Source organism: Electrophorus electricus, chromosome 1, assembly GCF_013358815.1.
Source record: "Electrophorus electricus isolate fEleEle1 chromosome 1, fEleEle1.pri, whole genome shotgun sequence".
In the NCBI taxonomy this organism is placed as follows: Eukaryota; Metazoa; Chordata; class Actinopteri; order Gymnotiformes; family Gymnotidae; genus Electrophorus; species Electrophorus electricus.
The window spans coordinates 20,733,688-20,746,477 of NC_049535.1; the positions used below are offsets into that span (position 1 = coordinate 20,733,688).

Genomic DNA, 12,790 nt, shown 5'->3' on the forward strand with positions numbered 1-12,790 from the left:
ACAAGGACAGTTTAGCCTGGGCTGATTTTACGCTAGTTGTCAGTTGTCACTTGTACTGTTTTTTAAATATTTGATTATTTGCTTAGAAAAAAAGTATTTTTAATTTTGAATTAATTTCACAAAAATATCAGGTTGGTTTTATTTGAAAATTAAATTAACATTATACTATATGTTCACTTCTCTAGATGAAGTGTAATTGTAAATATCATCTTTATTTATGCATTTTTTTTATGTTTTAATAACTGTAGGTTCAGTTAAACATATTTAAACGTAGGCCCATATAAAATTGTCAGAACAATTACAACCAATTAGGACTAAAGTTCCTTTCAAAAACACAAAATGTAAGTACATCTTTTCCCGAACAAATAACGTTTTGTGTTTACGTCTATAATAGTCTGTCCCGTGTTGCATTAAAGCTCTATGTAAACACAATAGTAAACTTTCAGAGCGCGAACAACAGGCAGCCCTGTCCAGAAACGCACGCGCGCTGACGTCAGACAGCCCCACGAGCACAGCGATGTGTTGGAATGTGTGAGACTTGTACTTCCCTGAACAAGAAGTTTGGAAAATAACATCGAAAATCTTTACGAAACACCGCTAAACGCCGAACGAACACAGAGGGTAAGTTACTGTTCTGATGCCCGAGATGTTTTACGGTGTAAATTCGACTTTTGTACGTCAAACCAACTAAATGAACTGTTGTAAAAATGGAGGCAGAAAGGGGGTTGAGGCGCTGTCCAGGGCTGATTCTCTTACGCATTTCAGCACGGGGATCAGGACCACGGCTAACACACGGCAGCAGCATGTTGACTAAAAGTGTTGGTGTGAAAAAAAAAACATATAAGAAGTTATAACATTCTATAAGAAGTTATAACTTTGTTGGGCAATTCTGTTCTTTGCGGTTATCGAGCGAAATAGTGCGTCCATCTTCCGGATAAGTTGCGAGAGTTACTGAGGTAACTTGTTGCTAGCTTAGCGACGACGGCCAGCAACTTCGGCTAAGTTGGCTAAGTGGACGACGAGGGTGGATAGATGTGTGTATTCAAGCTGGACAGCGACCTTTCTCGCCGGCTAGCGAACACTTTTATCGTAGATTATCGATTTCCTACGTGTTGTCGGGTAGTTTTTAACTTTTACTGCCCGGAAGTTATTTCAAACATTTTTGAGAGATCGATTTTTTCTCACATTTCTGTGCATTGGCTCGGCGTATAGAAAGTTTTCGGGACTGGCTTGTGACGCAGCCAAATTCATGTTAAAGACAAATATCCATAAACTCCATTAAATGTTGGCAAAAGTAGTTGTTCTTAGTTGTGTTTTTTGATGGTTGCATGAATGCTTTTTTACTTAACCTGGGAGCTGTCCAACAAGGTCTGTGTTTTTCAATGGAATAAGTTTTTGATTACTTGCGCTTGCTGACACTTTATAGGAAGTTTGTTTAGGAGAACTAGCTATCCTGGATAGCTAGGAAACAACATTTCAAGCCTTGAGTATGTTGACCTCGTTTAACAAATCTCAATAATTGAGCGCTCTCAGTGTTGAACAGCGATAGTGGCTGGTGCTGTAAAATGGCCGAACTCGAGTTTCTGTGCATGCAAACGCGGAGGCGGCCTTGTTGAGTTATGCTCTTATGAGACGTGCTTTGCTACGCTTTACGAGATGAAGCCTGCTTTGTTTAAATAATTCAACTATGAATGCTAATTTGAACTTAAAAAAATTTCACTAGCCGTCCTTAAAACTTTCCATTACCCTTGTGGGATACCAATGCTCTGTTACAGATAAATTCATACTGAAGCCCTAGACCTAATTTAGGAAGAAAAAAAGATAACGCTTGGCAAAATGAATCATCATGACTCATGAGAACATGTCCATACAGCCCCTAAACTACTGTTACAAATCCCATAGGACGCTACCCCCAACTTGACCTTTTATATGGAGTATTATATGAAATTAGTCTACTACTTAGTTTATGCACTCACAACCATTTTAGGAGTAAACAGTGTTCTTAAGGGGTTTTTTTTGGGGGGGGGGGGGTGTTGTTTTGACAGCTGTGGTGTATATTTTAAGAAACTGGGTTAGAATGCTCCCTGAATAGCACTTGGGTCTAGCTGTTATAACAGTCACAATCTGGCAGTCATTTTTCTTTTTCTTAATTAATTTTTTTACCTTTATTTCTGTAGCAGGTTTACAAATTTGAAAGGCATGAATCAAGGGAGGAAGTTTTGAAAAATTATTTTACAGAAACAAGTGATAGTAATAGTGATTGATGTGCCTCGGTGATGAATAATTCCAGGCAATTTTCTGATTTTTTTAAAATGACTTTTCTAATGCTTTTTGAACTTAGTCTTAGCTCCTGCACCATTTAAATGAATCGTTCCACCCTTCCCCCTTCTTGTGGTGTTGGTGTTCCTCATTTTTGAAGTGAATGATGGTTGATTAAATGAGGTACTCTTTTACAAGTCTCATGATCAGTGCGGCCTTGTTGCAGTCAGCTGATCTGTTAAAACAAACAGTTCAGTCTTCTAGAGGGCTTTAGACATGGCTGTTTCCAATCAAAATGCTGTCATCATTAATGCATTTGAAACTTGATCGTCCTGTGATCTCAAGCATGTGTAGCAAACATGGTGTAGGGATTAAGTTTTGTCTATACCTGCAAGCATAATTCGGAGTGTTTTTAAGAGTTAATTTGCATATATTGTGACCTTTGTCATCCTATTTAATTTAAGACTATTAAGAAAATCTTGGTACAGCAATGAAATTACAACTTCTGGACCAATAGTTCAGTGCAGGGCTCCCTGCACCTGGAGATGTGGCCTGTTGCAACTATGTTTAATAATTCATGAAGTAAGTTAAGCAAAGCCCTAGTTTGGTCAGGAGTTTTAGTTTGGGTGGGCAACAGCACTGTAGAGTTCAATGTGTGTTTGACATACCTTATTTAGTGCACTGATGGCTTGATCACTTGTTTGTTAACTTAATCTGCATTGTTGGATCAAGGAACCTGCCCAGTCCTCTTGAAAGCTTGTCATTTGTGTTAAACTCAAGAATGACCCCAGTGTGTGTGTTCTCTCCCTCCCCCAGCTGATTGAGCATGGCTGCTCAGACAGTGTTTGCGCTGGGCTCAGGCATGTTCGTGCCCTCTCGGGGCATTCCACTGCCCGATGAGAGCCACGAGCTACCCGAGCTTCCCCGCACAGACTTGCCAGCGCCTCAGCTGGTTATGCTGGCCAACGTGGCCCTGACGTCGGAGGCCGCCCCGGGTGACTGCGTCGTGGAAGAGAAGCAGATGGTGGAGTTGAAGAACGTTGGCTGCAGCAGCTACTCCGACAGCGAGGATGAGAACGTGATCCGCTACAGCTATGACAATTCTGATTCGCCGGAGAGCCCGTACCATGAGGGAGATGCCCTCAGCCGGGCGGAGCCCAGGCCAGCTGTGCACATCGTCGAAAGGGTGGAGGGGTCTGGGGAGGAGATGAGGGCAGAGGACCTCTCCAAGCCGGCCAGCCCAAGCCCTCCGGTCGAGCACGCCGGCCTTGGCAAGCGCAAGCACAGCCAGGTGGTGGAGGCCACTCCTGCACCTACACCCGCCGCAGAGCCTCCCAAAAAGAAGAAGAAGCCATTCTACTGCAAGCCGTGCCAGTACCAGGCAGCCTGCGAGGAGGAGTTCATCCACCACATCCGTGTCCACAGTGCCAAGAAACTGATTGTTGTCAACGGCGCAGGGGACTCCGACGACGAGGCCGAGCCCGGCGGCTCCACTCAGCAGCAGGGACCCGAGAACGGGGCCTGCACCAAGGGTGTCATCCGGTGTGAGCGCTGCGGCTACAACACCAACCGCTACGACCATTACATGGCTCACCTCCGGCACCACAAGAACGAAGGGGATGATCAGAGGGTGTTCAAGTGCACCATCTGCCCCTACTCCACTGTCAGCCAGTACCACTGGAAGAAGCACCTGAGGAACCATTTTCCCAGCAAGCTCTTCACCTGCAACCAGTGCTCTTATTTCTCCGACAGGAAGAATAACTACATACAGCACATTCGTACCCACACTGGTGTGTAGACCCCTTTACTACATATGCTTTGAGCTTTATTGTGAGGGTCCTTGACAATTTTTTATTATATTCTAAGGTTATCTAATGCTAAACATGTTATGTGGTTGTGCATATTATTGTTAAAATTTAAAGTACAAATACTAATCTGATGTGGGAATGTGTAATATAGAGCCTTAACCTGGTTAAGGTGTGGTGATGGTCACCCACTTGAATGTAGTGAATTACAGTAGAGTGAACAATGAAAGTTTGTTTTAAGAGTTTCCAGTCTGATAATGGTCGTTACATTGCCTATCTTTTGTTTTAGGTGAACGTCCTTTCCAGTGCCTTTACTGTGACTATTCAAGCTCACAGAAGACTCATCTCACAAGACACATGAGAACACACTCTGGTGAGTTTCAAAGTTTTATGTGTCACCCAAAACTCTCACTGTTATGTATTGGCTAGTTACTCGATGTTCTGCACTTGTGCTTCTAATATGTAATTGATGATAATACACTATAACTAGTGAAAATGTTTTTGTAAAAGCATTTTGTGCTTAACTTGGCTGTTACCACCTACCTTAATTTGATCCCAACACCTTTTTCTCTTTTGTTGCACACCATGGAGCCAGATGGCTTTGGATAAAATGGTAAAGCGTTTGTGTTTAGAGTCTTGGAGTGCTTTCTGTTCTTTACTGAGATGAGACCTAATTTGCCTTTAATACATTTTTCTGCATGAGGCTGGTGTTTTGCAGTTTTGTGATTAGCAGGAGGAAGATGAGGTGGATAGTTTTACACTGACCCCATGACTTTCACATATCTCTTAAACAGGTGAGCGGCCTTTCAAGTGCGACAGCTGCAGCTACCTGGCAGCCAATCAGCACGAGGTGACCCGCCACGCTCGGCAAGTTCACAATGGGCCCAAGCCGCTGAGCTGTCCCTACTGCCAGTACAAGACGGCCGACCGCAGCAACTTCAAGAAGCATGTGGAGCTCCACGTCAACCCACGCCAGTTCCTGTGCCCTGTGTGCAAGTACGCCGCGTCGAAGAAGTGTAACCTGCAATACCACATCAAGTCCCGCCACCCTGGCTGTTCGGACATCTCCATGGACGTGTCAAAGGTCAGGCTGAGGGTCAAGAAGGCGGACGGGGATGAGGCTGCTGCCCCTCCGGGAGGGAAGCAGGCCGAGGCGACGCATGAGCAGCAGGGGGAATCAAAGACGACAGCAGAGGAGGCTGACTCATGCTCAGGACCCATCAACCTGTCCATCAGGAAGAGTGGGAAACCGGGCTCAGCACACACCACTGGCACAGAGCCCACCAGGAGAACAGTGGACCTGCCCGGAAGAGAGAAAGCCAGCAAGGCGAGCCTCCACGCATGTGAGAAGAAGGCAGAGAAGAGGGCTGGGCAGAAAAATGAAGGCAGAGAAACAAGCAGCAGGAAGGTGAGAGGCAGAGTGGCAGAGAAATCTGACCCCACGGAGAGAGCAGCCGCATGCTGCGTTGACAATCCGGATGGGAAAAGGGACAAAGACCCAAAAAAAGCGGAAAAGACCCCAAAATCCATGGAGAAAGCTGCCAGGAGCCGGTCAAAAAAAGAGAGGGTGGCCAAGGCCAACAGCGAGAAGGACCAGCCTGCTGCAGAAGTGGAGCAAAGCGTGGACCTGGAGGGAGGGCAGGAGAATAGCCAGCCACAGAAGGAGACAAGAGGAGTCGAGCAGAGACGGCGAGAAGAGGCGGAGGAGAGGAGAGAGAGGGGGAGGCCGGAGAGAGAGAACAGACCACGGGTGGAGAAGGAGGATGGAGAGAGAGAGACGGAGATCAGCAGGGATGCTGGCCCCAAGAAAGCTCCACCCAGGAAACAGGGCAAGAAGCCAGCGAGAGCTGCGAAGGCCGACCCCAGAGAGGAAGACTCACAGACCCACGGCGAGACGTGCAAGGAAGCCAAGACGAAGACGGCAAAGCGCAAAGTGGAGGACAATGCGTCGCCGCAGAGGGGTTCCACCGTGCAGGACGGCCGTTCGGAGAAGGTCAGGCGCAAGAAAGAGAAGGTGGTGGAGAGGCCATCGCTGAGTGCCGCAATGGCTGAGCCCGCCGCCCCCGTGCGCACCGACGGCAAGGTTTCGAAGGGCAAAGCCAGGCAGAGCAGGAGGAGTGCGAGCAAGGCAGAGATGAGCGTGGGGGAACCCAAGATTCCCAGCGCAAGTGTGGAGAGCGATGCGGTGGGTCAGATGCCAAACCCCTTGCAGGGAAAAGTGTTGCCTTCTTCAGGGCCTGAGCAGGTACCTAAAACCCATACCTTACAGCAGGACCAGGTGAAGACCGTGCCACAGTGCCTGGAGAAGTCTACTGCAGAAAAGATTACATTAACACAACAGCAGGAGGAGAGCGCCCCGCACACCTGTCCAACAGAGGGCACTCCCACAGATCAAAGCCTAGTGGAGGAGGGACCCCAAATAACAGAGACCATGCAGAGTACTTCAGTGAAGCTGGCTGAAGAGGAGGAGGAACCTGGAAGCACAAAGGAAAAAGATCAGTGCAATGGGGACAGTAAAGACCAGGAGACCCCGGAGGAGGACAGCGGGAGCGAGGAGATCGTGTCCCCCACTGTGAGTGAGAGAGAACCGGGGTTCATCCAGGAGCCGCCACCCAAGAACACGTCCCTGGAGTTCCCAGAGCCAACACGTCCCAAACCGGCAGACGGTGAGGACGACGAGGGCATTCACAGCCCTGACGGAGGAAGTGACATCAGCGACTGTGCCTCGGAGGGGAGCTACGACTCTGGCCTCAACGGGCTGCCAGCCGCCACGGAAAAGCTTCCGGAAACCCCCACAGAGGAGCTTCCATCTCCGACCCAGCTGCTCAGTCACACGTGTGTGTTCTGTGACCGCACGTTCCCGCTGGAGATGGACTACAGGCGTCACCTACACCGCCACCTGGTTAACGTGTATTACCTGGAAACAGCAATGCAGCGGGACAAGTAATGAGTGGAGTTCATACGGTCACTTTTAACGCTGACTTTTTTTTTTTACTTTGCCTGGTTTAAAGCAGTTTATATGCACTTTTTTGGTGTGTGGTTCTCTTCTGAAATAAGGAGTATTATGATATAAATGTTTATAAAATTTCAGCTGTCACGTGGATGTTGGAACACTTTAAAACTGATTTATAATTAAATTTACACAGAACATAATGACTCGTCATGTACTACTAAAACCATTTCCTGGATTAACTGCTACTGTTTCAGGTGCTCACCTCTGTACCATCACCTCAGTTTTCCTCATTTGTTTATATAGTAATCACAGACCTGTGCCATATATGGCATGCAATGATTAGAACAACGTTGATGTAATTATCCATATCTTTGTGCTTGTGTAGCTTCCAAAATGATCAAGGACTGACTTCATCTCTCGGTAGTACCCTGATGTGGTGATCCTTTAAAGAAAAGAGCTCCCCCCTCCATTATTGCATTGCTCAAAAGTAACAAAGGCGAAGCGTCTGAATAGCACAGAGCACAGCTCTCACGCCTTTTATCCTGCTCCTCTCCAGTGGAGAGAGAGAAAGAGGGAGGGGGAAACAGAGCGACGGCAAGAAGGAGAGGGCACATTCACATTTGTGTGCATGGACGAGAACTGTCGGCGTCACCATACATTTCAGTTTGAAGGACACTCGACAGCCAGCAGGGTGTTTTTGCTACTGACATTCTACATGTTCTTACACAGTACTGCATTTTAACTAAGTAGAACTTATGCATATGTTTTTTTAATTTGGTGCAGTAGCTAGCCAGCTATATAAATGTATGAGGAATAACCAAAAGAATTAGAAACCAGCTGAAATGGGGCATTTCCAGTTGGCATTTGATCTCCACTGCGCTTCGTCAGTGCTTGAACTTTTTTTTTTTTTTTTTTTTTACTTTTTCACTAGTCTTCTATTTTTAGTCCAAAGAATTTCATACTCCTCTTGCCCATTTTACTGAGACTGTACATATTACTCAATTAATTTTTGTCTTCTTTCTGTGATGCCTCTGACAATCTTTTTTTCCAACTTTTTTTTTTATAGTGTGCATTCATTTTTCACGAACATTTTAAGCCTTTTTCCTCCTGTTACTGTTCCTAAAAAGCGAATCAAATTGTGAAATATTGCAGACTATACTACTGCAGACCAGAATTATATGAATTGAAATTTTTGCTATTCCAAAGCTGATGTCATCTGTATAATCTGTATTTGAAATGTATTCGGTTATATATGGCCTTATTTTCAATCGGTGTATCAATTGATATCTGCCATATTCTTTAAAATAAGAGAAAAATGACACCTTTAGCGAGTTCAGTGCAATATTGTGTATTGGATATTAAACCAAAGTAAGAACTACAGTTCCCCCTAGCATGTATGTGCCAGTCATTGGTAGACAATGCATTTTTAGACTGTTGGATACTTTTACTGTAAATGCGTTTTCATTTCTTGGTACACATTCACTTATTTTCCCTTTCTATAGGTATAAGAATCGCAACTGAAATAACATTTTATTTTACAGATGCCATGTAATCATGTAAGTGTGCTGTTGCCAATTTAGTATACACGGGTAGTAATACTATATCAGTTGAAATGTGTTCAATTGAAATTTAGATCTTTCAAAGAATTGTTGGTGTCTTAGCGTTATGTATGTAAACAACCAATATTTCAATAAAAACTGTACCCCCACAATTTTGTTAAAACTTTAGTCATAATGTTACTAATAACAAAGAAAATAATCTTACAATAGATTATAGTTTTATATATATTTACAATTGAACTGTAGTTACATGGCTACCAACACCATCAGTGGCAGGGAAGTGAAAGATTTACATTCAACATGTACAGCGGTCATTCACACCTGTCTCATAAGGACCAACACACTTATAAAATTTATCAGCAGTCTTGTTAACCTTTGGGCCATGCTCGTGATGTCTGTGCACTGGTTACGGAGCTTGGCCCAGGGAGCTGCATGCACTCATCTCCTCTTCCTCTCACCTCGCGCGGACAGACTCGCGTCGAACAGTGCCGGTGGCTTCCTGCTTTTGTAAGCGGGGCTCTTGCGGACTCGATTCCCCTTCATGTTGACGATTTGCGGGAGCAGAGGCGGGTCCCGCAGATGCAGCCCGGCCTCCTCCGGGGCATGTACCCGCAGCATGACACGCTCGCCTTCTGCTGCCGCCACGGCAACCCAACCTGAGGGGGTAACGTAGAATATCTTTTTGAAGTTTTCATTTAGCTGCGCAGGCAGTCAACTAATCTCAGCCGAGTACTTCAGTTTGGTTTGGCCAGGTACACCAGACAAGACTTTTTGACAGCATCATATTTAATAAAGTATATATAATAAATATTTTATTTTACTTATTTTTAAAATAATTGTATCATTATATCAGTGTGTTGACCGGCTGTAAAAGCATCGTGTGGATTTTAAAGTGTCCATAGATTCTGAGAGGCTCTATATAATGCATTATCTTTAACATTAAACATGTCAATATACTAGTGATGGGCACTCACTTTGTGGGAAGCATTTTATTTTACACCTGCAGTTTGAAAGTCGCTGAGGCAGAAGACGCAGCACATTAGCTGTATACTGAATTACCTGCTGCGGAGAGTTTGATGTCCGTCACCGCTGTGTTGAGACCGCGGCCCTGGAGCTCGAGGTCTTGGGGTACGAGCGGGGGAAACACTTTCATGCGTTCTTCTCCACCCATGGGCACCTGTAGAGGAAATGGCAAGGCTTGAAAACAGTTGTAGTTGTAATAAGTGTACATCTGAAATTGAACTACAAAATTAATCTGAAACTGAATTACAATTAATTCAAAGATCTTTTAATCTACGTGTTATTTCAGTAATGACAAAGGTGTTTACACATGAACGAAGTAAAGTATCCATTTCTGTTACTTTGTTTATGAATGTACAAAATACAAAGCCTGGACCTCGATCAGCAGTTGCCCTTGGTTAACTGTGAGGAATCTGAATACAATTCCAGCTGTAACTCACAGCAAGTAGCGTATGGCCAGCATGCTTCTGGTAGGTGCTATCAGCTTTCTCCAAACTAGTGATATGAACTGGGATTCGGGAAGAAGCGATGATGGTAAACCAGCACAGGTGATCCCCCTGGTCAAGGTAGAAGACAGACAGAGCTGCACATAAGACCTTAGAAGTAATGGGGATTTGTTTCCTCAATCTGATGGTGTTTACAATACAACATACACCTTCAGCACATGTTCGCTACATGTTAGCACTACGCTTTTTCCATGTCTGCTTGTTAATTAGTTAATGACACTTCTGGTTTGCATTCAAATTATTAAAACGATGTTAACGAGAATTTAAAAATGTAAATGTACAGCACATAGCTTATTTAAAAATAATGAATAATGAAAACTTACCTCCAAGTAATCTATACGTGCCAAAGCCCCCAGGAATAACACCATTCCAGGCTTCAGTACAAATGTCCTAGGGATGATGGCATGCGTAGGCACCACTGTCTTCACTTCCTGTTCGGTCAGCAGGCTAAGAATCTTGGAAAGGATAGCCAAAAAAAAATCATTTTCCCTCACTTCAACAAAAATTGAGATTCACCTCCACTACTGTTTCAGAGACTCACATCACGCTCTTTCATGATGCCTGGGGTATCGTAGAACCAGTGGGCATCTTTGATTTCATTGTAGGAAAGCTCCATCTGCACAGCGGGCTCATGGCTTAAGTTCCCAGTGTGGTCATCCTTCATGTCCACTCCAAAACTGAGACTGTCAGCATCGAACTCTATGTCTTTCCTGGAAGGCTGCTGTACTCGGAAGGTCCTCCCGACACGGCCTACAACAAAGACCAGAATATTCACTGGTGCATCAAATCAAGAGTTGTATGCACTCAAACCAACACTTATCAAGTGCACAGTAATGACAGATGAGACCATTATGCCCAAACCAGAGGTTTTTCGATAAAGTCTCCATTGCCTGATGCATCATAGAAATAGAATCCAACATCCCACACATCGCATAAACCTTTCCCAACCCACCGACTAGGTATCCTTGACGACGGAACTGCTGGATCCTCTTGAGCTCATCTGGATGTAGGTCCTCCTCTGTCTGTAGAGCTGCCTGACGTAGGCGTTCCGCCCGTCTCAGCAGCCGGTGTGCCGTCGGGTTGATGATGGGAAACTTCAGCAAGTTCAATGTCGTTCCTTCATGAACAACAGAATAAATAAGGTATGTGTTTGGTTAGGGACACCTACAGCTTTTGCCAAGTGCATGGGATACTGTCCAAGACTGCAGACGAATACTTCAGCCACGTATTTAGTTGGATGGATGCATGAGACATAATTCATCCTGTGGTTCAAGAGTAGAATAATTCAATATAAACATGGTGGTGATGCCTTACCTGGCCATGGAGATATTGTGGCTTTGTGGATCACATCTGACGCCCTCGACTTGCAGTAATCAGATTCAAGCAGGGTGTTAAACAGAGTGGACTTGCCAGCATTGGCAGTACCAACCAGATACACATCACCCTTGTACTTCCAGGAGGTCTGCAGGCTCGTGATCAGGTTCTCAATGCCGTATCCTGTTTTAGCACTAATGAGATGAATGTCTTTGTGGTCACTGGTGGGGATACCCGCATCGGTACAATACTGCGCCAGCTGTCGTTTGATCCGCTGCAAGTAATTCTCTGTGTCTGCAGGCAGCAAATCCACTTTGTTCCCCAAAATCACAATGCGTTTGTTTTTGCCTACAAGCTGTGGTAGGTCAGAGACGATGGAGTCCGGAATGTCGAGGAGATCCACAATAAGCAGCACAAGTGCCTTCTCCGGCTTAATCCTGCTGACAACCTTCCTGTATTCTTCTTTTGACATTGTTACATTCAGGGCCTTCTGGTGGTGTATCAGCAGGAAGCACCGTTGGCATATTGCCGCATTTAGTGTGCCTTCCTCCATCAGTTGTGTATACTTCTCACTAGGCAGGTAGCCAGGGACCTCTGGTGCACTACAGTGCATCAGTGCACCACAGCCGGAGCAGCATGTCTGACTGACAGGCACCGTTGCGTCTGGAGTTCCGTAAACGTTCTGTTGCTTCTTAGCCTTCTTCTTTTTCGAAGATTCTACACTTTTAAGAGGAAATCCTACGTCGTGGAACTCAATGCAGGACTCTCTGTCCGCCGGCTCAACTGTAACAGCTTGTAAAGACCGACGGTGTAATTCCAAATCTTTGTGCCGCAGTTCCATTTCCGTCATTTTTGTCGGTCTGTCTGTCACCTTTATGGACTCTGCTGCATGCATCAGCTCGGGAACGTGCTCGGCATCGTCCTCCACAGATTCACATAAATCGAGAAAAACAAATTCTTCGTCTTTGTCTGGTTCCACCGAGGAGTGCATCTGTGAAAGTGCTTCACCCCGGAGCCTAGCTGCAGCTTTTCCGTCAGTGCTGTAAAACTTTACGTTTGCTGTCCTGCTGAATGGACCGTGCCGACTGTCGCCTCTCCACGGTGAGACACAATAAAACGACCCTTCACACAAATGTCCCCCTCCATACAACTGTCTCGACAGTGAGACATGTTTCGAGTATTTACAAGAAGGAAACTTGGATATTGAAACTTGTAATAACTTAAACATCGCCACAATAATTACAATATGCAGAATATTGCTATTTTAATGAATTATTATTACCTTGAAAAACTTACGAACACACGTTAACTAGGGCGCAGAGATTTGTCTACTAAAAAATACGTAACAGGAAGTAGATGCTTGATTGTTGAAAC

General features: G+C 45.1%; 2 protein-coding genes across 2 annotated transcripts; one reads left to right on the forward strand and one right to left on the reverse strand.

Moving 5' to 3' along the window:
• Positions 1 to 507: 507 nt before the first annotated feature.
• On the forward strand, positions 508 to 8,728 carry rest (RE1-silencing transcription factor). The gene is made up of 4 exons (XM_027026899.2): positions 508 to 621; positions 3,076 to 4,049; positions 4,354 to 4,437; positions 4,859 to 8,728. Exons 2-4 carry the CDS (start codon positions 3,086 to 3,088, stop codon positions 7,009 to 7,011), a joined length of 3,201 nt encoding a protein of 1,066 aa, XP_026882700.2. The 5' UTR covers positions 508 to 621; positions 3,076 to 3,085; the 3' UTR covers positions 7,012 to 8,728.
• Positions 7,915 to 12,737, reverse strand: noa1 (nitric oxide associated 1). Its single transcript, XM_027026900.2, has 7 exons — positions 11,417 to 12,737; positions 11,055 to 11,219; positions 10,644 to 10,852; positions 10,426 to 10,557; positions 10,037 to 10,153; positions 9,636 to 9,753; positions 7,915 to 9,232 (listed from the first exon to the last, which is right to left on the reverse strand). The coding sequence occupies exons 1-7, from the start codon at positions 12,642 to 12,644 to the stop codon at positions 9,015 to 9,017; spliced, it is 2,187 nt and encodes a 728-aa protein (XP_026882701.2). The 5' UTR covers positions 12,645 to 12,737; the 3' UTR covers positions 7,915 to 9,014.
• Between the last annotated feature and the right edge of the window lie 53 nt (positions 12,738 to 12,790).

Bases quoted from the DNA above. Each gene is read 5' to 3' on its own strand.
- noa1 (XM_027026900.2), bottom strand. From the start codon at position 12,644: ATGTTTAAGTTATTACAAGTTTCAATATCCAAGTTTCCTTCTTGTAAA. The intron at 9,754-10,036 runs GTGAGTTACAGC...TTTCCTCTACAG, and splicing joins CTGGCCATACGCTACTTGCT to GTGCCCATGGGTGGAGAAGA. The intron at 9,233-9,635 runs GTAATTCAGTAT...TTACCCCCTCAG, and splicing joins CATCAAACTCTCCGCAGCAG to GTTGGGTTGCCGTGGCGGCA.
- rest (XM_027026899.2), top strand. From the start codon at position 3,086: ATGGCTGCTCAGACAGTGTTTGCGCTGGGCTCAGGCATGTTCGTGCCC. The intron at 4,050-4,353 runs GTGTGTAGACCC...CTTTTGTTTTAG, and splicing joins GCACATTCGTACCCACACTG to GTGAACGTCCTTTCCAGTGC. The intron at 4,438-4,858 runs GTGAGTTTCAAA...TCTCTTAAACAG, and splicing joins ACACATGAGAACACACTCTG to GTGAGCGGCCTTTCAAGTGC.